The sequence below is a fragment of the Plectropomus leopardus genome, chromosome 16, assembly GCF_026936395.1.
Source record: "Plectropomus leopardus strain MGB_pleo_1.0 chromosome 16, ASM2693639v1, whole genome shotgun sequence".
Lineage (NCBI taxonomy): Eukaryota > Metazoa > Chordata > Actinopteri > Perciformes > Serranidae > Plectropomus > Plectropomus leopardus.
The window spans coordinates 4,220,430-4,247,977 of NC_142191.1; the positions used below are offsets into that span (position 1 = coordinate 4,220,430).

The following is a 27,548-nucleotide window of genomic DNA, read 5'->3' on the forward strand; positions in this document are numbered from 1 at the left end:
TTTTACTTTTATTTATTCAACAGAAATAACACATACAACATACGACCGAGATGTTCACAACAGATTCACATACTTATCGCATTTTTATTCTTTTCATGTCCATTTTCAACATTATGAAGTATCCATTTATTGGCAACCCCTCTTCCCTCTATGCATTCGGGTAATTTGGCATTTTTCTCCCTCCTTGCTGTTCACAATAAAAGAGCACAAAAAGTATAAGGATGACAAATCAGAAGTAATAATCAACAGAAACCAAGGTTAAGAACACTAATAAAACAGAAATTAAACAAATGGAAAACAAGCAGAAGAAAAAGAAAAACAAGGTCTCTAAATTTCTGGCATTGCCCGTAATAATGGGGACCGTTATTCCTTAAACCAGTCCATGGAAGCCGTAATCATCTTTTCTGAATCCTCAGTAAATATGTGATTTTTCTGTCTGTCATATTAACTGGTGTAATACCCAGCATGCACTGTTGTTTTTTTATCACATAAAATATGTGATAACAGCTCATCATCGTCAAAATCACGCAGAGGCAATTTTCTTTGAGCCCAGAGCTTCAATCCCGCTTTACTTCCCACGCTTGTGTTATGTTCTGTTACGACAGCGTCAGCACTCGAGAGCTGGAGTCTCCTCCTCGAGAGCCCCGGCCAGCCGAGAATGAAAGAAGCTCCTCCATGTGGAGAGTAATTACGATTCTGATTATCGTCACGCTGTGTCGATAATGAACAAAAACAAAACAAGGTTTTATTTTGGACCGCATTAGACAGCACTTGTGAATGTCTGATTCTTTTTATTCCTATTCTTTCATCATTTTCAAGGCCGTAGAGAAATTATACATACATTATAGAAATCCATTAACATCCCTGCCCACAGCTCACATTTGCCCACAGCTAGAAACAGACGTTCTGTTTGTGCCCTGAGCTCTTGTTTTGAAAGTAACTGCAGCAAGTTTTCTCCACAAAATCTCTCAGACGTCATATAACCAGCAGAAGCAGCCAGGGCATCAGGCGACGCGGTGAAAGTAACACGTTGCGTGTAACATGCGGATTTTCCTTTGAAAGAAGCTGCTCGTGACTTGACTTGTCTTGTTTCTCTGAGGAGTGTTCGGTTATTTATCATGTGGTTAGACAACATCAACAGCAAGCGTAATCATTAGTTCTGTTTAAAGAACCTTCAGGGGGTTTTGTGCACTAAAGGTGCTGTTTAGATTACTTCATGTGGTATTTAGCCATGCAAATAGACCATATATTAGGATTTTTAGGATGTTTCTAGGATTTTAGGACATTTATAGGATTTTTGGATGTTTCTATGATATTTCTGGATTTTAACATATTTCTTGGACTTTAGGATTTTTATAGGATTTTTGGACGTTTCTATGATATTTCTGGATTTTAACATATTTCTTGGATTGAAGGACATTGTTATGATTTTTGGACGTTTCTACGATTTTTGCACATTTCTAGGATTTTAGAACATTTATTGGATTTTATTACGTTTCTAGGATTTGAGGACATTTCTACTATTGTAGGACCTTTCTAAGATTTAAGGATGTTTCTGGGATTCTAGGACATTTCTTGGATTTTAGGACTTTTCTGGATTTTAGGACCTTTGTTGGATTCTAGGAAATTTCTAGGATTTCTGGACATTTCTAGGATTTTAGGACATTTCTAGGATTTCTGGACGTTTCTAGGATTTTAGGAAATTTCTAGGATTTCTGGACATTTCTAGGATTTTAGGACATTTCTGGATTTTAGGATGTTTTTCAAAGTTTTGGGCATTTCTAGGATTTTAGGATGTTTCTGGGATTCTAGGACGTTTCAGGGATTTTAGGACGTTACATTCTTCAGCAAAATTTGGGCTAAAAGCTGTACTGCCTGAGCCCTCCCCCCACCGTCTAATGGAAAAAAACCAGTGTGAACCCGACCTTTTGGCCCCAATTACAGCTCTGATAATGGGACATGGTAAACCACTACCACGTACCGTGTGTTTCACATAGATTTGATCTAGAGTGTAACCTTTAGGTTACTACTGTATATGTGTGTGTGTGTGTGTGTGTGTGTGTGTGTGTGTGTGTGTGTGTGTGTGTGTGTGTGAGAGAGAGGTGGGAGTAATTATGTTCATATATATCCATCAAGAAATCAGTAATTGATGTCAGTAATCGTTAGGACTAATGCACTGCTCATTCAAAACATGCCTGCTTGGAGGGGGCTGATTCTTTGCCCTCTGGTATCGCTGCTTTGCACCTTGCTCTGGAAATGGTCATCCAAACAAATACAGACTTGACACGGCACTTTCTTGGCTCCTAAACAACAAACCTGCCATGACGAGGATGTTTTTGAATTGCATAATGTTTCTTTTCACTTTTAGAAGGTGAAGGTGAAGGAGAAGGTGAATTACTTTTGCAATTTTTACTTTTTTGCAACTAAATCCTGCTCACTAGACCTGTAAAGTATTTGTTTGTGTCCATCGTTTCCCTATTTGTTTGAGTCAGTAGCTTCAATCAGAAAACTGAACTTCTTTAGATCAGGTAAATAAATGCAAATGTACTGAGCCGAAACATAAAAACAAACGGGCTGCAGAGGCTTCTAACACTAAGAGGGACAATACAGCTATTCAAATCCGACCAATAAAAATCAATAAATGCTGAGTTTAGAAACACGAGCTGTTGAATAGAGAATGAAAAGAACATTACTTTTTTCTTAATTACAGTATATAGATATATGTACACATACACATTGTCAGAAAAAGTGCAGTTCCATGTTTAATAGATGTGTGTTCAGGCCATTTGGCTCACTCTGTAATGCAGCATTGTGAATGTTGTAATTGGTTGTGCGGTGTCTTTGTTGATGCATTTGTTTGCGTTCCTCCTCGCTGGTACATGACGCACGGTAGATGGCAGCCAATCATCCTTTATCTGAGCCCTATAAATGCTGTTTGATTCTTTGTGTAATACTGACTGTTCCTTCTCCTTCCAAGTCGATGTTCTACTGTTTGTTTTTTTAAACATACCAGTGCTGTATCTTGTTCTTTTTTTCTCCAACTCCAATTAGTGTTATCTGATAGAAAATCCAGATCGTTATTTTATATGAGTAAAGCTGTGGGTATTACACTCCCTTGGGGCCAAATACACATGAAAAAAATACTTAATGTGTGCCCCCCTCCCCTCCATCTGTGCTGCGTTGTTTATCTGCTCCAATGCCAGCATGATATAAATTGTGGAAAATTGTGTAATGTGAAAGCAACAGGAGGTCTTTGACTGCTGTATGGTTCGCATAATGATATCGTGGACAAATACAACATTATAGCTCAAGTTGTCAGACCCAGAAATCACTGATGTATGTGTTTGTGTTTTTGTAACGCACACTGTAATTGAAAGCTGACTGCCGTCTTCTGGAGCTTCGAGTTGAACGTGAATTCAGCATGCTGGGGATAAACGATGGGGCAGGCAAACTGAGGATGCCGTGGGAATTGTAAAACTTTAACTAAAGTTCATCAAAGAATAAACACAAACATCAATGGGAGGCAGAGGGAAGGTCACACTCACAAACAATAATGGCAAAGTAACTAATAGTAACTAAAACCTGCATTTTTGCCTGGAGTGTCTCCCTTGTGGAGTATGAAAAAACACACCCAGACATTGAATCGTACAGCCTCTCAATCCACAGCCCCTCCCTGCTCCCCTACACAGACACAAAAGCGACATTTACACTGCCTATTCAAGGTGCGAATATCACGCCGTTATACCACCTCGCCTCGATCTGTACATAACGTCTGATTGCGGAAACGGGGGACAGAGTGGTCTCGACTCTGAGTCAGGAACAGAGGAGGTAACAGTGCAGAAATGAGGTCTGTGTAAAGCCAGAAAGACGTGACCATGGGCGGCGTGACTGCGATGTTTTGACGACGTGTTTATGAATGCGACCCATTTCTTTGCCCTGTTACTCATTGCCTTTTTTCCCTTTTATTTTCAGCAGAAACCAAACCAATCTGCTGAGTTTTCAAAGGGTCATTAAGCTTGTAAAGTCTGACTGATGTTGATACAAGTTTCAAAGAGCTAATGTCAACTGAAAACATCAGTAAAACAAAACTGTAGACTTCATCACGTGTTTTAGCTTAAAGGCATCATCTGACTCTGACTCTCTGTCAGCAGCTCCTGTTAGACCCCGCATGTTTCATTAGTAACTTTGACCGTTTTGCCTTTGAGCTTCTCTCCTTCAGCCGTCGAATTGGTCTGATGAGAACAACAAAATATCAGTCTCTCAAGGCGGAGGAGCTCGTGCCGAGATGTGCGCTGGAACATGAAATATATAAATGGGTTGTACACAGTGGAACTCTTGGCGAAGAGGCACGGCAACAAGGTGACAAATGGTGTCATGCGGGCCTGCTCCTGCGAGTGGAACATGCTCCAGAAGCTGACGGCCACGTAGGGGGTCCAAGCAATCAGGAAACCTGAGCTGATCATCACAGCCATCTGGAATAAGAGAAGCAGATCAAAGAGCATGAGAGGTGCAGGCAGGAATAAAGAGAATAAAACAGATGGGTGTGAGCATGAGCGGATTATGAGACAGTGGACCCCTGGGCTCAGATATGCAAAAGACCCCTCGTCCTCTCCCATACAGGAGCAAGACACGCAGGCTTTGTTGTTCATGTTGTACTTCCGCAGGGGCTTTTAGGCTTTTAGCCTTTTTATTGGACAGGACAGCTCAAGCGTGAAAGCGGGAGAGACGGTTATGACATGCAGCAGAATCAAACCCACGGCCGCTGCAGCAAGAACATAGCTGTATACATGGGGCGCCAGCTCCACCAACTGAGCTACTGGGCGCCCTAATTTGGCAGATTTTACGAGCTTTTCATTCTTCATTTTTTGATTGTTTTGGCTGTGTTCATGCATATGGCTTACATTTTTTTCGAGGTGCAATAAGAGATTAATTAATTAGTCCCACAACGGGTAAATTTGCATTATTACAGCAGCAAACTGACCATGATAAATAAAGCAAAAAGAACATTATCAACAATAGGATGCAAATATTCAACATTTAAAAAAATATGTACATATATTACAGTATCTACAATTGCACATTGTGAAATATTTGATGCTATGATAATAAAATTCTAGGAATTATGTTGCTTTGCTCTCATGCTGAAGATTAGATAAGAAGATCAGTACCACTTATTTCTTATCTCCTTTATTTGTTTTATCCCTGTACATGAAATATGAAGCTGCTGAGCACATAGACTGGAAACAGGAGGAAACTGAGTGTTTGCTCTGTCCACCAATAACAAAAACACCTGCGCACATGATTTTCATAGCAGGATGTCGAGCATAAAGCTGCTGTGTCACATCGAGCACTGCTGCAAAGGATTTTATGTTTGGGTTCATTAAACTGATGGCGTAGATAAACGAACAGTGCTTTAACGTCTGAAGTGAATTAAGTCTGAAGTGATATGTTAATGAGCAGTAACAGCTCAGCCTTTCAGCACCAGTTATGGTGAGCAGTATGATTAGAAATCATTGTGTTACCATGGCGACGTGAGGCCAACACAAATAGCATGCCATCCATCTGGTAGGCAATTGAAATCCTGATAAGGTCGGGTGAAAATTAGCCGCAACCCATCTATTTTTCCTTGAGGGATTCGACTGTCTGTCATATTATGTAAGGAATTAAAATGGGAAATGATCCCCGATGAGCAGCAGAGGAGCGTGTTTATTAGCGCCCCTCACCAATTAGCGGTTTCCACTTTCCATTCTCCGGTGCAGTTCGTAAAGAATTTCAATATCATTAGTGTTTTCATCTTCTTGTCAAGGAATGTTAAAGTCTGCGTAAAGTCAGAGTTTTCTTTCTGAGCTCATTATGTATGTTAGAAAATGTTGTAAATGGAGAAAGATTAGAAAATATTTAAGAGCTGAAAGGTGGAGTTACCACATTTGTGTCTAGGACTTTTTGGCCTGAAATCTTCGTTTCTGTATGTTGTTAAGTTTAGTTCCCTCTTCTATGTAAAGCATCCTTGGGTGCCTTAAAAGCCGATGTGGGCTGGGCACAATTAAGTGCATCACACTTAAACTAATCAGTCAATCTATTATGTAAAAAATTAGAGTGCTTAGAATGAGTTTTGTTTCATATGTTTAAATGCCAATTTTGATACTTTAACAAACCGTCTGAGCTCTTTCAGTATAGTAAATGTATAAATAAACGTCCTACTATAAATTAAAGAAAACTCCGTCCGTCTGTCTACATCCAAGAAATAAGTAGATTAAGAATTTTTAAATTTTTCTTAAATAAGCCACATTTCTGGCAAACTATATTCATGATTATCATAATAAGATATTGAAAATGATGTCACAAATGTTTTTTAGCATGTTTTTCAGTGATATCCTTGTCTGTTTGGGTTGTTTTTTTGTTTGTGTTTTTTTTTTTTTTACTTTTCTGACTTTTTGTGCTAATTTTCAAGTAATTTCTCTTATACTTTTTTTTTGGGTGGGGTGGGGTGCGTTTTTGAAAGATATCAAGCCAATTTTTCTCAAGTTTTAAAGTTTAACCAAAGTAACTTAACATCAAGTACATCATTTGTGACGGTGCTAATTCGTTAGATATCATTTGAACGGTTGTATGAGAATACGCTGCCGTCATTACCACCAATTCTCTGAAGATGCTTGTGATTTCCCTGTACCCGTGTGGCTAGCACATTTTTTTTTTTGAATTACGTTAATTTTGCAGAGAGGCACATACATTGTGCCAAATGAATGTATGTATTCTAATTTAAATATGAGCGCCACAGCAGGGAGATGCTGTTTGCTTAGCAGCCCAGTTAGTCCCGCTGAGCGAAACGGTACATTTATGGACCACCTAATAGATTAAAACTACCTTGAGTGACTGGGGAGAAGGAGCAATACACTGACATACACCTGCTTTCCTGCAAGTGAAAATATGGAAAATTAAGCATTACTAAGGAATGCACATCAGTGATCGATGGAACGTGTTGAATCCAGCTCTGCCTGACTGATTCATAATTAACTGGCACCTATATGATAAACAAAAATGCATTTCTGTGAGAAAACACAGTTAAAGTGAAAGCCACAGGTATAAACACACTCAGGCACATGTGCTCAACAGCCGTATCCGCGGGGCATTGGCTGCTGCACAAACAAATCTGTTGTGTTCACAGAGGCCCAGATGTGTAAAAGCGATGACCAGTCGGCGACCCTGCACGCTCTGTCAAGCTCAACGGCGGATCAGCCAGACACTTTTCCTTCTGATCTTTGTCAGTCCCCCTCCTTCGGTTTCCTGCAGAGTCACATCGCCTGCAGCATGGAGTCCAACCACAGGTACATTTACAAAAGAATTATGACCTTTGGCTTTATTTTCTAATCTGCTGCAAAAACACACAAAAAATCATCAGTTTACACTATATTTAAATATCTGCTCCTCTTTAGCTTCCATAACAGCTGATGGAGGCAGCGGTAGAGCAGCCGCTCCACCGTTCAGTGGACTAAAATGATTTTCGGTGTTTTTGATATAATGGCCTCAAATCCCTGTTGGCAAAGGCGTTCTTATGGCAAGGTTAAGCGGTGGAAATATTTTAAATATAGTGTAGGCAACACTTGAACTGATACTGATTTTTTAAGGTGGCTTAAAACTGATCAAGCAAGGCAGAATTTTCACAGCGTTGTTTGATTATATGTACGTGACGCAGCGTTTTTCTTCCCCAAAGTTATTGCAAATAAACAGTTGTGATTGTAATGCGATTTATATCATAGACTGTATAAATAATATAGGTAAATACAACTAGCTGAAAGGCGGCATATCTCCAGTTGGACATACTTGTGTCGATAAATGGATTCTCCCCCTGTGCTTGTATACTGGAACAGTAGTCCAGTTTAATGGTGTAATTACAGCGTGTTATAGCTTATAACAGTACTCCACTGAACTGTAATTGTAAACATGCCAACTTTCAAATTCAAGTCAGTACTCGCACTTTGACAGACTCATGAATATGCGCACACACTTCAGCAATCGCACACTTGTAGATGTATAATTTAAAGATAATGCATACACCGGGGGCTTACGGATCACATGCGGTAATCAACAGTCCGCCATCACCTCACACGAAAGTGGTTTCACATATCAAGGAAGTGATAAGAGAAGGATTTGTGCCATTCTCCTAAGAGGGATCACTCTTTATCGCCTTCATTCTTTGATCTGCGATGAAGTGTTTTTTAGTTCTAGTCCGCTGATGGTAATTGATGTCAGTGCCTGGACCTTACACCCACTCTGTATTCATAAGGGGCAAATTAATTAATGAAAACTCTCTTGAGCTTCTGTATTTCTGTTATGTACAAAAGTCCCAAAAGACCAACACTGAGTTAATCTGCTACCAAGCATTACATTACATATCACATCTGGAGCTGACTGTGTCATGGTAAATGGTAAATGGACTTATATAGCGCTTTGCTAGTCTTAATTTTCAAGCAGCAACTGCTCACGGTTCATATTTTTGGTTTGTTTGGTTTTGAGTGGCAATAATTAAGTCTTAAGTCTAACTTGCCTTTAGGCGTAGGAACCCTGCTAACTCGTTTTTGAAAGAAATCAAGCCAATTTGCTCAGGTTTCAAAGGGTAAATACATTTTTGGCTAAATTTTTATACAAACTTAACACAGCACTGGAAATCCATTCCTGTGCCACCCTCGAGTATAACGACAGGGCTGGCGGGCAGAGGCGCCGCGGCGTGAACGGCGTCTGTGTGAGCAGAAGTTCAGTGAGTTCACAGTCATGCACAGGTAGAGGTAGGCAGCGTGGCGCATTATTGCTGCTTCTCTTCTTATAGGATTAGTTGGTGTAAAAGATTCTGTATCATGTGTGATTCCACTTCTGGAAAATCCAGCGGTGAAGGTTAATCAGCTCAGTGTACCTGCAGCAGGTGGCTGACGTGGCTTCACATCAGAGGAAGGTTGCTGAGTTCAGCGTCCGACACAAATGTAGCAGCTTCATGTGGACTCTGTTTACACTGTGGACCAAATCTGATTTTTCCTCCCTGTGACGCACATATGATTGTTTAATGACGGGTTTCCATAACAGATTTGTGCAAAATCTAAACACAAATTGTGAGAAATCGTTTCAACTGAATGATGTTATAGGACTTCTCCTCTGGCAATTACATCCAAAGAAGCATGACGATGGATGTTCAACACATCAGCAGCTTTATTTCTATTGCAGCCGCCGCGCGAGCCGTCATTATTTCCAATCAAAGGCGACATAGGCGTGTTATGAGATCGATAAAGGAAAGGCGAGCCCCTTATACATGGGAGCGGTCACGTATGAGGGATTTCTGGGAGCTGATAGTCCACGATTTCACAGAGGAATTGTGGATTCAAAACTTCCAGATGATCTGCTCAACTTTCTCAGAGTTACGTGATGCAATAACAGCTCTTGTAGCTCCTGCTGCATCATGAGGGAGCCATAGCATCATGTGACCCATAAAAACCAAAAAAGTGTTTCCATTGCAATTTTGCGAAGTAGGGATTTTCCATATCACCTGAAATATCACCTCATGGGAGCGGGAAAACTTTTATTTTGCAATAAATGGGAGTTGTTTTTTTTTTTTTTTAATTATCTAGATATTATCTTATCTAGCACAAATCACACAGAGTTGATTTTTTTCAAATCAGATTTGGGTGACTTTCGTATTTTGCTCTGAATCAGATACAGATCTGATGTTTTGAAATCTGATCTCTGCCTGAACAGCCATGTGACCTGTATTGGAATTCAGTGCGACTTCTACGTCATCCTACGACATCTTACTATGAAAATTAAATATCTTAATAATTATATATTATGTACAAATTCTGTTAAAGAATTATTACTATTTAATCACTTTTTTCATGTAATTTCCTTGTGTTTTGTGTTTATTTTCAGGCACTTTTCTTGTACTTTTTATGAATTTCTTGCAGTTTTTGGGGTTCATTTCTTAAGTTGCTGATTGCTTTCTTCACGTTTCTGGAAAAAAAGACAGTTTCCTCAGATTTTATACAATAACGTGAAAAACAGGCTTGCAGTGAGAACGTAGTGACGGATGTATTCTCTATGGGAACATGGTGGTTTTGTTGGTTGTCCAGTCGAGTGATTGTGGTGCATTTCACACTGCTAAAATTTTGTATTATTACCTGTAATCATACAGCAGTATATATAAATATGCTCTGTTTTAATACAGACACTAAACAGCCCTCAGACACAGACGCTCTCCTCCCGTCTATCATTCCTCTTCAAAACTCCACACAAAGCAGACTTGGGGTTATTTACTCGTCAGCCTCAGTGGCGTCCAGCTGAGCTGAGCTGAGCTGTAAGAAAAATATAACATAATGCCGGCTTCATCCTTTGAGCATCCTCTCTCGAGGGCGTTCGCGTACAAAGCTTAATCTGATCTTTATTTGTCTTGGTTGTGCTCCAAAAGCTGCTTCAAGTGAGAAGAGGAACCAGACGGCGAGGTGATTACCTGCTATGATCTCACGAAATCAACACATCCTGTTTACTTGGATATCACTTTTATGTCCACGCTATTCAAACAGATCCGTACGCCTGTCAAATGCCATTCTTTGTCCAGATATAGCCAGAACATCGCTGTAGTTATTGACGAGTGTTTCCGCCTTAGTGTGATGTCTGTACGAACACAGCTTTGAATACAAATACTCAAAAGAGCATAATGGAGCACAAATGCCTCCACTTGACGGCACATAAAAAAAGTATAAAATGAACCAGGCTGCTGCCGAGAAACGTCTCTCAGCTTCTGTATGAGGTTTTTCATTTGAGAGATATAAAATGTGAATTTATACGCCGCAATTGATAATTCTCATTTATAATGTGGTTGGCAACATATTGAAGGGTTCAAAACTAGATATCACTGATTTCATTTGTTTTTATAAATTGATTGTGTGCACGCAAGCCAAGGCATATTAGTCACATTTGTATTGTGACTATTGTTTTTTTTATTAGTATTTTGAAGTTTTAAATTGTATTAAATCTTATTATTTATTTGCACTTAACCCAATAACACCTGGATTTTATTGTTTTACTTGTTCTGTATTCAGACAGCTTTCAAAAGCATTTAAACCTGTAAAATCTCAGAAAATTAGTTTGATTTCTTTTGAAAAACAAGGGGATAAAGGTAGTGAGCAACCTGGCAAGAAATGTTACACAAATTGCCAATAAATGACTTAAAGGTGACAAGAAAACAACCTGAAAATTAGCTGGGGTGTGATTATTAAATATTATATATAAAAGAAACTTCTAAAAAATATCTTTATTATTCTTATAATTATATATTTAAAATTGTCTACTTTTTCTGTCATGTTACCTAATATAGGCCAAAATATGAAGAAAAAAATGTATTCTTGTCCTTTGCATGAACAATAATAATACTAATAATGATATTATAAACTTTATTTAAGTTGCACTTTTTGAAACAAGATTACAAAGTGCTTTTCAGACAAGCAACAGATTAAAAAACAAGGCACCAATAAAACAACAATAAAGTTAAAGAAATAAAATAAAATATATGCAGTATTAATTGGTGCTTTGAGTGTGTGTAAACGAATAAAGGTCTGCAACTAACACACACACACACACACACACACACACACACTCTTTAATGACAGTGAAGTGCTAAGGCCTATTAGTCACTATCTGCATTTCAAGCATAATGTTGTACGATTTCTTGTCTCGTGAGAATGTTTCAATCAGTGGAAGAACGCTAAAGGGACAGAGTCAATACAGCATTGATCGTCTTATTGAAAAAAGATCGATACTAAACACCAGGGGTCATTGACTATATTTGTCCAAGGGTCAAGATTTTTCTCGCAGACTCTTGGGGGGCTGAACCAAGTACTTATTATTTTTATTATTTTATTTTTTAATGATAAAATAAAATAATTGTAAAATTAAATACAATGATGTGTTAAATATGAGCCATGAATTTGTCCCCATTCTTGCATGAGGATATTTGACTGGGTCCAAACCTTTGAATGTGTCCACTTTACACAGTTGACTGGCACTTAGCACCGCAGTGTGTGTGTGTGTGTGTGATAGTCAATATGTTTACATGCGGATAAGCCGGGCTGCAATCATAGGAGAATCGATTTATTGACGAAGTATGCCCGACTCTGCTGCGGATGGTGGAGATAAGCACTCCTTCAGCGAGCTGAAATTACCCTGTATTATTTATACAGTCTATAATAAAGACTGAATAACTATCATAACTGTTTATTTACAATATCTTGGGGGAAGAAAACATCCTCGTCAGGTGCATATAATCAAAAGGCGCTGAGGATTCATTGATGAGTTTGAAGCCACCTAAAGAAATCATTATCAGTTTAAGTATATGATATATTTCCAAGATTTTCACTGCTTTACCTTGCCCTGAGACAGCCCTTATCGACTGGGATTTAAAGCCGATATATCAAAAACACGAGACTTCATTAACATAAACTTAAACAGATATTGATTTTTTTAGGTGGCTAAAATATGTTTTGCTGCGGCCTCATCCACAGCAGCACGTGGATAAACTTATGTGTCGAGGTTGTGGGACTGTACTTTATTTATCGGAGGAGGTGGCTGGGGTGTGGGTTTTTTATTTAAAATAAATATGAAATACTACCTTACAAAGTTGTATGTCCCTCACCTAAGCCAAAATTAAAAACACAAGTCCCTTGTCAGAACTTAATTATGTTAAGTGCCTGACCTGTTTTGCAGCACCCTTCTCCCCCTCATAAACAACAAACACACCCCTATCCGTAAACACAGAGGGAGGGCAGTGTGGCGACCAGGTGCACGTGAAGAACGCCTGGTCCAGTTACGGTCCAACTTAGGCGTGCACATGACGGAGAAAGTAAAATTACAATTGCATTAACTGGTTGTGTTAGTCATTCTTCGCGAAATTCTTGTTAGTCTGATTTCAGTTGGACTAACATGTTTACATATATTTTAAAAGTCCTCTTTTAGTCACACTAACACAAAAATGAGACTTTTTCTAGCATCATGTGAACATACTGTGTGACAGAGGGAGGGGCGGGGGAGGGAGGGAGAGAGAAGGTGGAAGGTGGACTATTGCAGTTTACGTCATTAAGTTAAAGGTTGCTAATAAGAGAAAACTGCTAGTTATCATAAACACCAGAAGCTTTCAAAAACAAACAGACCTGGTGATTTAAACTGATCAAAAACTGAATAAAGCTGTTTCAGTTTAAAAGTCACCTTTTTCTAAGATAAATAGGCATCCAGGCGTTAAGGAGGTTTCACTGAAAGCCAGATTACGCACAAAGGTTGCTTCTTCTCCAAAACAAACAGATCCAGGGATTTTAACCACTAAAAACACTGAATAAAGCACTTTTAACGATGGCGGTGCAGCATAGCTATCTCCACAAGCTACCTGCTTCCTTTCTGTGTGGATACAAACGACTCATTTTTAAGGTACGGAGAACGGCATTATTCTTATTTTCAGGTGATTACACACTAAAGAGTCTTATTATATCACTTTTCATTCCTGCCAGTATATCCCCTGAAAAACTACATACACCTCCTTTAAACTGCACAGGGATGGCTACTGAATTTGAGTGATATGGCACAAACCTATACCTAAAATATTTTAAAAACCAGCCGCCACTGGTCTTATACTTACAAGAGTGATTTTCTTCTCCACATTGCCGTATTGGAAGTTATTGTTCTGGATGGCTTGGTAGGCTCTGTGCAGCTTCCACGCAATACCAAAATAGGTGAAGAGGATGACCAGACAGGGGAGGAAGGTGCAGAGTACAAACAGAGTCATGATGAAGGTGGAGTGGTTCATGGACTCCCCATATCCGCTCCAGTGTATCGAGCAGGCGAGCCCAAACGGCTCCGGGCCGTAGCTGCCCCAGCCCAGCAGAGGAAACGAGGCCCACAGGCTGCCGTACATCCAGATCACACTGATCATGATACTGATGGTTCTCCTCTGGAACTTGATACCTGAGCACAAACACATTTCAAATTGTGTCAGTATGTTGCATCTTTGTGTAACTAAACCGTAAAAATTATGGATAAGAAAACCACATGAGATGGCGTCATTGTCACATACTGCAGAAATACAGTTTTCTCAGTTTTAATAATTTTCTAAAATTCTCATCCCTCAAACTGTTTTTTAAATGCCTTCAATGCCCTCTGCTGTGTGTGTATATATATATATATATATATAAAGAGTCATTTCTAATAAGTTCTCGCAAATTTCAGGGCCATGTCTTGTCAAGATGCTCATTGCTTTTTTCGGTGTTGAAAAGCTAAAAGTAGCACGCTAGCTGACGGGGGTGGGGTCAACGCTGCATACTTACACCAGCATTAAATGTTTACTCTGGTGACATTTCAGGAATGTATGAAGAGATGAAATGTTACATAATTTCTATAGATGTTAGATTGGATAGGAAACTTCTGCTCTTTGAGTGAAGAATTGGAGCGATAGTTTGGATTCTCTGAGAGCTAATCTGCACACAAACATAATCATTAGATCTTAAAGCGAGAAAAGCTAAGCACATAAAGGGGAGGATGGGAGGAGGAAGCTGTGGCAGCCGATGGTGTTGGCGTTTCTTATCAGCACTGACAGGTGTTAAGTTGCAAAACCAACTATGTCAGTATTGGTTGATTTCTTCTGGAATTAATTAAATGCCAGGATTTTTTTTGTTGTGTACGTCAAATGCAAATAATAACTGATTTTCCTGGTACAGGGTTACGTGGGGCTGGAGTCAGTCCCAGCTGACATTTTGCAAGAGGCAGAGGTCACTCTGGAGAGGTCACCTTGAAACAACCTTTCATTGGACTACGGGAGGACGCCAGTGGACCTGAAGAAAATCCACAAAAACATGCAAACTCCACACTGAAGGGCCCCTGCCGTCCAGCGGGTAAGAGGATGATTATTGTTCTGATTATTTGGGATGTCCTCATCAAGTTTTTTTGGCCCCCAATCCAGATAAAAGTCCGATCAGAGTCCTGATCTGATACTTGTATTTACCTGGAAAACACGGCTGCACAATGCTCACTTTAAAGTTATTGAAATCATTCCAGTGTTTATGCAATACGAGGAAAAATGTCTCTGTCAACAAATGTCTTGTATCCTAGAATTATCCTCAAATTTGAGAAAATCTTTAAGTCCTAGAAACATCCTAAAATCCTAGACACATGCTAAAATCTTAGAAATGTTTTAAAATCTAAGAATTGTCCTACAATTCTGGAAACATCTTAAAATCCGAGAAATGAACTCAAATCCAAGAGACACATATGGGGCCGCTGTGACTGGCCTCATGTCATTCTGCAAAAGTGACCTCCAAGCAAAGCAAATATCCCTGTTATTCAGTCTATACAGGGCTTTCTTAGGATGCAGAAAGAGACACAAATACTTGATTTGATAGATCAGTAATTTCCTGCAGGTAAAGTCCTTACAGAAATTCCAAATATACTGTTTAACATGACTTGAACAAATGAACATCGGTGCAAATGTCCTTAAAGGCATCAGCTGTATCTGTTATGCAGCAGACTATGATGTGCATGCTGCTTACTTGGGATCCCATTAAAACCAACTGCACCTCCCAAAAACAAGGCTTGTTCAGCTGAACAAAGATTCAACACAGAGGTAGTCAAACTATAACACATCAATAAATCACAGGTGTAAAGAACAATCAGGTACTGATAGCTAAATTACATTTGACTCTGTTACATTTAAAGGGTTCACTTCCATCAATGATCCTTGTCAATACACCGCTGAGGTTTGTGATTGATGACCACCTGAAAGGTTTATAGGAAAGAGTTTCTGGTTCAAAAAGATAAGAGACTTTCTTCACCATTTGATGTCCAGCTCTGCTTGAGGAGCTTAATCCCTGCGGCCTTTGATAAGAATGACCTCAAACATTGGTTTCTTTATGCCGGCTGGTGTTCAAATATCAACAGTCTTCCTCCTGAACTGCTGACTCGCCTTTAAAGGAGATCAGAGCAGTTTTTAATGAACTAACCACAGAAACAAATACCCCCCTCTCATCAGTGCTCCTGTCAGCTCCGACTCTTTCCTCTCCATTCATCCATGACCTTTCCCCCGTCTTCTGCAAGAACGAGAATGCCCCCTGTGGCTGATGCGCTGTAACAGTGTCATGTGGCTCGGTCCAGGCCACGTTTTTTTATTTCGGGGCCGGGGCTGTGTATGGTCACAGGATTTTGTGTCGTGCTGTACTGTATATCATCACAGCTGTGATTCAGTCGCAGGGCGAGGCCACATTTACAGTTAAACGCGGCAACGGGTAATGATTTGTTTGTTCATCTCATAATTTTTTTGGGTCCGCTGACACAAATAGTTCCTCAGCTGCTTGAAGTGACAGCTGCTGGCTGCAGACTGGCTTGCTGCTTCGTTAGTTAGCTCTACATGTTATGTGCAGGGCAGCAGCTTAGTATCATGGACAATTATCTGTGTGTTTCAGCTGAAGTAAGAGTCTGAATCCGAAGTATTTTTGAGGTGAGTCAAACACATCGCCACATTTCTGGCGGTAGCTGTTGTGTCGGTAGGTAAGTCAGCACATTATTAGCAGTGTTTGTGGCGACAATACCTGATATTTTAAGCCAAAAATGATATTTTTCGAACCATAACCAAATATTTGTTGTTTTTTGATTTGATTTATTTAGCACATATTAAAGCAACAATCTTATAGAAACTGAGATATTTAGTGGAAACCCAGAAAACCTTCAAGGGGTTTGACAAGTGCGATTCCCCATGAAACTATCAATCAGTGCCGACTCTCCCAACACTGATAAGAAAAAAAGTGCAGGCAGATGAGGGCAGAGATAATTATGTAAGAAAAAGAAGAAGAATGATTCGTCCAAATGTAACATATCCATGTTTTGCATTATTCTGGTGATTAGGCCATGAAGATATTTTTGCGAGAATTGACGAAAAGTGTCTTGGATTGGAATAGCTGTCTGCTATTAAATCGCAGCTGAGATTACGCTACCTGTCTTGGGTGGACTTCCTGTCACCAGGTACCTGACCATCCCCATCACGGCCAGAGTCATGATGCTGGTGACGCTGAAGATCATTCCCATCAGGCCGTAGTAGAGGCAAGATGTATCGCCTCCAATCCAGGCGTGGTTAAAAGCTGAGGCGATGGACAGAGGGTACATGCTGAGGGCCATGCCGATGTCCGTTACCGCCAAGTTGACCGTCAGCAGCTCGGGAGCTTTGAGCAGGGTGAGACGGCGAGCTGCGCTGACCAGGACCGCCGCATTCCCAAAGATGGACAGGAGAGCTGCAGGAGAGAAAATCAAAACAAGGAAAGCGACATCTCAAACAAATGGAAAGCAGGTAAAAGTGCATACAGTTTGACTGACGAAACAAAAACAAGAACAATATATAAAATATGCAAAAATGGATCTTGAAAAATAAAAGAAGTAAAAAAACATAGAATATGGATAGCAAGACTCTGCTTAAATACCAGACTACAAAGATGAAGTATGAATATTTTCAGCTTTCCTTTAAAAATCGACTCATCCCTTTGTGAGATTTGCTTGATCTCATCCATCACTGGAGGTCAAAAGGTCGTGTCAGTGACAAAACAACCACTCTGGGTAAAGTAAGGACGTTCTGTGGGGACAGTGTCCAGGTGGAGCTCGAGTTAGAAGAGGTTTCAAATGTCTACACATCGCTCACATGGGAGACGTTGGGCCTCAAGCAAGATGCCATATACCATCAAATCTTATTTTATTTTTGCTCGTATCCAGGATTTTTTCTTTTTATGTTAATACCCGTTGATTTCTGGGATTCACGAGTAATTTGTCATATTTACTATTATCTATCTATCTATCTATCTATCTATCTATCTATCTATCTATCTATCTATCTATTTATTTCACAGTAAAAACAAAACAACAGAACAATGACAACATCGAAGCAGATTGTGCAGGTGAGATACAGAAAACCCCTTTAGGCTTACTAAAGAATCTCATCTCAAAACGACACAAAGGATCAATAAAGTATAGTAAAAAAGCCTATATGAAAAAGCAAAATAAAATAACAAATAAAATCTTTTCGAAGGTAAGAGAAAATTTTACAAGCTGGTAAAAGCTGTTGACATCCATGGTGACTCACCTGTTGTTTAAAAATAACTTGACATGAGATTCTGATGCTTCTCTCGCCGTTTAACGAAGATCCGGATTCATTAGAGCATGCAGTTAAATTTCCCATTATCACATGCTTAGTCTATTGTCTTTATGTTCTCAACAGACAGTTTTATGCTGCTTTAACTGTTTTATTAATGTTTTTTCTGTGTTGTGTCTGCATGTAAGGAGCAGAAACTGTACATTTCCTGTGAAAAGACACAATGCATGTAACAAGAGTAAATTTACACGCTGTCTCCGAGTGTCCAAAACGGATGTTAAAGGGGGAACCTAGAGCATCATAGCTTGACATGTAGGGCCACTGACCAAGCGTTGGTATTTGACGAGGTGCCTCTATAGTATAGGCTCATGGTGTCTAGATGTGGTATCAAACTTCTAATTTAACTCTCGGCAAGAAAGTGAATGAGTGTATTTCCTACAATGTGAACTGATTTCTTTAAGTTAGAGCTCACCTTATAGCTTTGTAACTGCGTCATTTAAAAAAAAAGACAGATCCCAAACAATCAAACTGCCTGCTAGGAAAGCTAATGCTCAAATTAAAGCTGAAACAGTCACAGAAACGATGAATTTTCGTATAGTTACCACATTTTTCATGCATATTTGACCATAAGCGAGACCTCCGGTGCAGCATAAACAACATCCTGACTATTGAAAACTGATGTTGTTGGAAAATGTTCTCGCCTCATTACACGGTAGTTTCCTTGTGTATGAACCAGAGCTGATGTGGAGTGCATGTGATTAAAGTGCTCTCTCCACAATGTCATCCTAATGAAAAATAAAAGAAAGAAAAAAGACTATTTTGAATTTACTGATACAAAAACTTTGGTTCTTAACATCTGTAATCTATTAGTAGTAATGTGTAATCTAAATTATTGATTTTCACCCGATTATAGTGAATCTTATCAACAATTATAAACAGGTGACAGATTACAGTGATACTGAAAATAGAACTGACTATTGATTATGAGATTACTGGGATAATTATGTAATAACGTTTACTCCATTTGAGAGATTGGTCGATGGGTTCTGGGTTCAACCGGCTTTACATAATATCTCTCTGTTACATAAGCTTAAGGGAATTTCATTGACACAGCATGCAATATTGTGCATGTATTCATTTTTCAAACATCCTTTTAATCTATGAAAAAGCACATCAACTGCTTGTCCCCAAGCAGTCTTAATGGATTTTTCTCTCCCAGAGCAACCTTCATACCGTATTCATTCACTTTCTGTCAAGACGAGACATGCATGTTGTTAGCTGATTTTTGTGATTATGTCTGTAAAAATAAGTGCTTTTGGCAGCAGACTTTGACTGTAACTGTTGGAAAATAGGAGGAATAATTGTCAGTGATTTGAGCATGCTGACTAGATTCGTATAAGCTTTTGTTGTCGTAGCTGATCTGAATCCACAAGAAAACTCTCACAGAAGTTTACTGAGAAAATAATGGCACATACTGCACTGCACATAAAAATCCCTTGGGCTGACAGTCAGTCACTGCAGCAGATATATGGGAGTATTTAAGTATTTATGTAATCTTTATATAGCACTTTTCTTTTCTTATCAGCCACTCAAAGTGCTTTAAACACAGGCATCATTCATGTAATAGAGTAATACAGTTAGCTGTACAAGAACACACTGATTGTTCTAAATCAGAAGTATCAGAAGTTTACCAGGATTTGTTAAGGAGAGAGGGAAAACTAAATTAAATTAAAAAATAAAAAATCGGTTAACACGTGAAACTTTCATTCTTGCTCTACATACTGCTGTGAATTCGGTTTAAAAAATCTTCTTCTTAAGAGAATGGGGTTGACGCGCAGCAAAGGGCATCAGGTTTGAATCGAACGGAAGAAATATTCACATCCTTTACTTAAGTAAAAGTACTGATACCACCCTGTGAAAATACTCTGTTACAAGTACAAGTTCTGCATTGAACATTGCATTGGTACATAAGCAAAAGTAAGTAAGTGTAATCAGGAAAATGTACCTATGACATTAAAAGTAAAAGTACTCATGGCAAAAAAAATCAAAATTATTAGAAAAAAAGAAAGAAAAAAAAGGAAAAGTCAAAATGATGATGATGGTAACAATAATAATAATATAATAATTTTTATAATAATAATAATTTCTTAAATAAAATTGTATTTGTAGGAGCCTTTCAAAACACTCAAGACAACCTTACAAGGGGGTAAAAAAACAACAACAGAATAACAAGAGATCAGTTAAATTTGGGAGACAGATTTACTCTGTACAAAATCATTTTTTATACTAAATTGTTATATATGTTTCGTTTGACTGGATCAAGTTCAAAAGGGATAAAACTGAATGTTCAAGCTCAAAAACGTGTTGCTGTGATGAAATTCGAAAACAAAAAAAGAGGTGTTACAGATGTTTCTGCAGCTCTTTTTGTAATTAAACTCCATATTTTTGCTGTTTATTTCCAGACTGTGCAGCCCTTTCTTTTATTTCTGTTCGCATCAGCGTCACATGAGCCAAAGCAACACTCTGACACTCAAATCAATTATGAACGCGTCACACTGAGATTTGATCGCCAAAGCGCTCATCCGCACAGATAAGTCAGAAGACTAAATGAGATTTTGAGTGACAGAGTTGAGTGCTGTTCATATGAACCTGTTGTTCCGTTCCACAGAATTTTCCACGCACGCTGAATTTTGCTGAAATGTTAAATGTAATTATTGCTTTCAGCTTGTGAAAAGAGACACTGAGCCACATTTATCACCTCCAGTCCCGGCTCGACTCTCTCCTCCTGTACATCATCTCATTCGCCCAATCAGTCCTCTACTTAGAGTTTTGTTTCTTGTTTTTTTTACTATTTATACTATCCTTTTTGCTCTTTTTCTATTTCTATTTTTTTGCTCAGTCGCTATTTCTAGTTCTGGTTCTGCGTCTTGTTTTTTTTTACTAATGATCTCTTTGCTGTATTTATCTTGTATTTTGCTTTGATATCCCTTTACTGCTGCAACATTGCAAATTTACCTGTCATGGGACTAATTAAGGATTATCGTATCTTATCTTCCTGGGGGCTCGTGGAGGAAGCAGTGTGGCGCCCACTTCCTGTTCACAAACTCTTACTATAGCAAACACCAGAAATGAGTCCTAAAACCTGGAAATGATTTAGCATTTCAGCACCTCTGGTTTCTTTGTCTCAAAGTCAGTGTTTTTATTTATTTATCATTTTAATAGGTTTATGGTTAGATGTCTGAAATAAGATCTGTGGTTAGCTGAAAAGACTTTCACATTTTATTCTATGACATTAAATACGTCAGTAAATACCTCTCCCGTGAACTTTGAAACCTTTAGCTGTTTTGAATAAAGGCGGCTGCCAACAAGTTGCTAAATGAGACTACAGGACGTCATTACATCGAGCCATGCTGGATATAGTTTTACAGCATCGTAGAGACGGCGCCGCGACTGTAGTGTAGTTCGTTCACAACCTAACATTAGCTTTTTTACTTCTGGCAATTGCATTTAGGCTTCGAAAATCCAAAAGGTGGTGTTCATTTGTGAGGATTATCCCGCTGAAGCATCATAAATGTTTGTTTGCCACAGAACTTATTTTCTGTAATGATTCAAAATCCGATGAAAAAAAATCCCATAGGCTTTTTTTCCGCATTCGCCTACAGAAAAACTTAATTCCCCGAGCACTTTAATACAGCTAAACAGGGCACTAAAATAGGTGTCTTACAACATTTGAAGCAAGAAATAGGCATTGCTTTAACATAATCCTGATTTATTTTTGATCAGCCTAGATTTGAACTGCCTAGTTTTTCTCCTAAGTCAGCGAAACTCTGCTGGATAACGTGAAATACGTCATCTGGAAGAAGAATGTCGAGGCATAGGTTCGATGGAGAGAAGTTACCACAGTTCATCTACACACTGTTCATATAGAAAGCTGGTTGAGAGTGTCTCTTTAGTTAAATCATTTCATTAATAATTACAGTAATGGACATTAAAGTCCCTTCTATGTAAATTAATTTAAAAAGTTTGTGCACACATTTGAAAATTTGTTTGCTGATGCCTGTGGGCTTTTGTACAAAACAAAAAAACAAATGAAAAATAAAACATAAAAATGATCAGATTATCAATTATTATGTTACAGTAATGAGGTCTCACCTTCATTAAGAGGAGTTAGCTGGTAAACTGAGGCAATATGCTTCTAGAGCATATGAAATTAAACATTGATTTAATTTTAAAGACAAATCAAATTGCAATTAACCTTTATTTACTCTGAATATTTAAATATTTATTAATTTTGAGATATTTAATTTGAAAAACATAATGGAGGAAAAGTTAAATATATGAATATGTGATAATAATAATGGAAACCAGATGCACCATAATTGAAAAATGGATTGTTGAGTTGCGGTGTTGCATTTTAATTCCAAGCCTCTTACTTGACGGCTCCTGACATTTGCATCACTCAGGACGCAGGCTAAGTGTCCAGTGTGTGACTGATTGTGCGTCTTGTGTGTTTGCACGTGTCGCACTTTGCAAATAATCAATCCCTTATATGGCGTATTATGTCAAGACGATGTGACGAATCATGCGGTGAGGATCTCAGAGTCACCAGTGTGTGCGAAAACTCTTCAGAGTCTTCAGGCGGGGAACAATAATGCTGCGGTCGTGTGGGAAACGACACGCAGGAAGAATCAGAGCCAGTTCATTAGGAATGAACATCTCTGACACGCGGCAGCTCCAGCTCAGGGTCAACAGTTACACTCTTTTACTCTAGTGCAGCGGGGAGGACACTGTTAACACCGCACTTATTTAAATTACACACACACACACACACTCACACACACACACACACACACACTCTTCACACAAGAAGTAGCATGGTATTGACATGGGATGGGGATGGAATAATAAATAATTCTAATGTAATAATAATAATGTTGTTTATGAAGAGTTAAATTGACCTTTTCTGGTAGCACTCAAATAATGATAATAATAACAAGTGGTTTGTTGCACACGATGACTGTCAAAAATTTGAGAAGCCAGCAGTAATTTCTTTTTCTTTATCTTTTTTATGATGAATTGTGTAGTTTTGGCGTGTTTTTTTTAATTTATTTTTTATTTGCTTTTCAGACCTATTAATAATAATAATAATGATAATAATAATAAATTGTAAATTGAGTGCTTTTCACAATGCTCAAAGACGCCTAACAGAGACAAAAACAAAGTCAACTAAAGTCAGTGAAACATACAGAATAAATAAAAAATAAAATAAAAAAAAGAATACAAAATACAACCATTTAGAGTTGTATTTCCCCAGCCTTAGATAAAATAAAAAACATTAAACGTCTCACTGTTTCATGTCTTTACTAGCCGCTTGCTTTTTCTCTTGGCCTGGGCAGCTTTTGTAGAGTCAATGAATCAGATTTTTTGCTGGATATTGTTATTTATATGACAGAAAATTCTGTTTTTTCAGTTTCAGGTCAGACTAAATATATTGTGGGAAATGTCAGTGGCCTGATATTTACATTATATACGTTTTACTGCCAGCAGCGAACCAAATGTCTGTAGTTATGAAATGCCATAGTAGTCTCACTCTCTCTCTCTATATATATATAGTAATTTTATTATACATTTATTTTTGCACATTTACATTTACTTTTTTGATTTATGGATTTATTGATGCATGATGTATTCATTTTAAAGAGCCATAAAGATAATACTCTCACAAGGTACAGGGTGTATATGTGTACACTGGTACATGTATGACAACCCTTCTATTTTATAGGGGAGTTTTTGCTTTGATAATAATATAATTATATAATAAAGGAGGAGGATTGAGAAAACTGACTATATATGTGTGTGTGTGTGTGTGTATGTATGTTTATATGTGTGTGTGTGTGTGTGTATGTATATATGTGTGTATATATATATATATATACATTTTTTATTGATGTTTTATTTATTCATTCATTTACTTTATGGTCATATTCGTTATTCATTTATATATGTGTATGTGTAAATATATATGTGTGTGTGTGTGTGTGTGTGTATATATATATTTTATTGATCCATTTTTTTATGTTTTATTTATTAATTCATTTACTTTATAGTCTTTTTTTTTTTTTTCATTTAGTATTTATTTTTTCAGTGATTCATTTGTTATTTATTTTGGGCTAAAATGATCTTCCATACCCAGTAGGGGGAGCGAACAGCCGTTGAGCTGCATTTACAAAGACAGCTTGTGTAAATTAGCCCAAACAGGAGCTGAGGAAACGCTCCGTTTTTCATGCTTAAACCCCCTTTTTTTAGTGTTTTATGTGTACAAGTAAAAAAGGTCAGTTTCTGCACTTGCTGATGACAACATTTGTCTTTTAGCATGTTTTTATTTTGTGAAGTAATGAGGGAAAGCGACCGACATTAGCTAACATCCGAACTATAACTAGCTAACGTTAGCCCTGGGACGTTACAACATTAACGGTAAAATACGATTTAACGGTAAGTTAGCTTGTTAGCGGTTGTTTCAGTTTGTCGATATTAACAGTGAGTTAGTGAGTGAAATAATAATGTTACTGTATATTTTGACTGAAGCCGATTAAGACTAAAATTTTGTGAGCTGTTGCGTTTGTTTATTTCAGATATTGGACATGTTGTGTGTGTTTAGCTTCCTGGTATCTCAGAGGAGCCATGCACACTATCATGGAGGTTTACAGTGTTAAGAGATCAATATTGAAATGTTTATTTGCTGTTTTTGGCTTTTAATTTTCATAATATTGAAGTATAGTCTTTATTGGCAGTGTGTCTATGATTCCATTTCAAAGTTTCAGGAACACATTAATCTTAGTTCTCGGGATGATAACAGTTAATCAATGATGGAGAATTTAACCCAAAATATGAAATTTAATCTATTTATTGATAGGCTTTGCAATTCTGTCAGATTATATTCAGTATGTTGCGATGAGCTTTGATTGATGAAAAAAATCACATTTGTTGTGTGAAATAAGCGTTTTTTTTTTTTTAAAAATTACTATTTATCGATCGTTATTTTTTACCAATAATCAATGAAGGAAAGTACTTTCAATTTGCAACCCTGCTCTGTCCCTACAATAGCTGTGATTTACTCTGCATGTCAATGCATAAGACATGTCAGATGTAAAGCCATACATAGATCAAAATCATCATGATAATAAGAGGCATGCGAAGGTTTCGGACCTCTTTTCCAGGTCATTTTTTCCCAACTTAAATTAGAGATATCAATAATTAGTTGTAAGGATATCTTGCCTTAACCCAGTGGTTTTCAAACTGTGGGGCAGGACCCCCTTGGGGTCATAAAGCCACTGCTTGTGGGCCATGGATGATATGGACAGGCTGAGCTACACCAAGGTACTTATACTGCACATCGGTGGGTACAAACTGGTCCGGTCACAGGGACCAGATTTCTCCTGAGTCATTAGTTCAAGATCCACCTATGATAGATTACCACGTATTCAGTTTTATATTTGGGGTAAATTCAGCTGCTGTATGAACATGCAGTATGGTTTTACTCTTCAGAAACAGCTGATCCTTTTTTTTTTATCCCAGGTCTCCCCACAATGGCCCGTGGACTGATGCTCTGCCCGGACTCGGGATCACTGGATTGTGGTTCACTTTATGAAAACACTGAGGCAAATGGCAACACAGATCGATGACTAAGTGCAGGCGTGTGAATTTATGAGTCACCCGGGGATTACAAAGCTGCACCAGCATGAGAGGAAGTGAAGTGTTGGAGCTTTCCTTGGAGGTACACATTTACACACACACATGCACGGAGATGTGCCAGCAACACTCGAATAGTTGTTACCTCCAATCAGTGACTACATTTATGTGCACACTAATGTTCCACTTTTACTCTGATTATTCTGAATTTGACGCAGGTCACGTGAACACCATATTCTGTTTATGTAATCCAAACTATGTTTTCTTTTCTTTTCCAAATGTAGCATTTTCTGATTAAGACGTGGGATATGCCAGGTGATATCTGCATTTAAAAGCATTATTTGGGCATATGTATACAGGTGTAGGCGATATGGCCCTAAAATAATATCAAAATATTTCAGGGAATTTTCTCTATTCTTGATGTTATAGCAAAATATGACAAATATTTTGTTAATTTCAAGAACATAAAATAAGTGTTATTGTTGTATATGTCAGCATAACGTAAATTCAGTTTGCTTTAAAATATTCCGTTAAAACTGAACAAAAATTAACCAAAACCAACCACAAATTAAACATCTAAACAGTTACCAAATGATACATATTGATACATATATAAATGATACTCTCGCTCCAGTTTTAACTGTTATTTCATTTCGATAAAATACCTCAGAGCGGTCACAGGGCTGCATAAGAGCATTATATGAATGAATGCAGCTTAAAGAACTGAACTCAAGTTGGCAGGAAGACTTCAGTCAAACAAATGCGAAGCTCTGATTCTCAGGCCGTGAAAAGGGCTCACATAAGTGAAATATCCTCTGAAATGTTGTGCAGTGTGTTCCTGTTTGGTGTGAAGAATCAGTAATGTTGTGTGCTTGTTGGAGAGATTGTGCCAAGTGGAAAACCTTGTTTAAGATGTTGTGTAAACACACTCAAGCCCCATCACTTCAACAAGGTTTCTTATCAGTTTTAAAGTTATCGGAACAAGAAGTGAAACAAATCAAACTAACGACGTTGTTTACACAAATTGGTAGCTCATAAGACTGAGACAGGGAGTTTGACACTGAAATCATGCATCCTGTCCATGTCTTGACCTCCAGCCAAAAAGACCACCAAAAATTTAAATGGCAGTCATGCCTGCAGCCAGGAACTTTTCCAGAAAATGTATCTATGCAAGCTCAAAATGTTAACAGCCAAGTTAACAGGACATGGCAATGAAATAGGTGCAATGTACTCACCAATTACTAGCAGGTACATCCCTGCCCAAAAATCAACAGTAGGTGACAGTTTGGACATGTATTTATCATCCATGTTTGTCCACTTGCTGCTTAAAACAATGACATGAAAAAAAAATCCTTCACCAGGTTCTCAGGTCTAGTTCCATTTGTACCTCTGCTGAATTTTTGAAAGACTGAGTGTTTTGTTTCCTGTCCATCGTTGTCTTCCTGCACGATGCAGCATCTGACACCAAATCTACTGTACGGACATTAACCTGCCACATTTCACTCCACGGTGCACATCGGCACACATGATCTACAGACCCCCTCCACCCTCACCGACACGCACTATTGCAACTGAACACACACACACACACACACGCACGCATACACACTCATGTAGATTTTAATTGCTAACAATCATTTCATGCCACATTTTGCTCGGCCCTCATGGAAACACTCCACTTACACACACACACACACACACACAAACACAGCAT

At 38.3% G+C, this 27,548-nt stretch overlaps 1 protein-coding gene across 1 annotated transcript; it reads right to left on the bottom strand.

Annotated features, from left to right (window-relative positions):
* On the bottom strand, positions 1 to 27,269 carry opn8a (opsin 8, group member a). The gene is made up of 4 exons (XM_042503898.2): positions 27,070 to 27,269; positions 17,004 to 17,297; positions 13,664 to 13,989; positions 1 to 4,472 (listed from the first exon to the last, which is right to left on the bottom strand). Exons 1-4 carry the CDS (start codon positions 27,140 to 27,142, stop codon positions 4,158 to 4,160), a joined length of 1,008 nt encoding a protein of 335 aa, XP_042359832.1. The 5' UTR covers positions 27,143 to 27,269; the 3' UTR covers positions 1 to 4,157.
* Between the last annotated feature and the right edge of the window lie 279 nt (positions 27,270 to 27,548).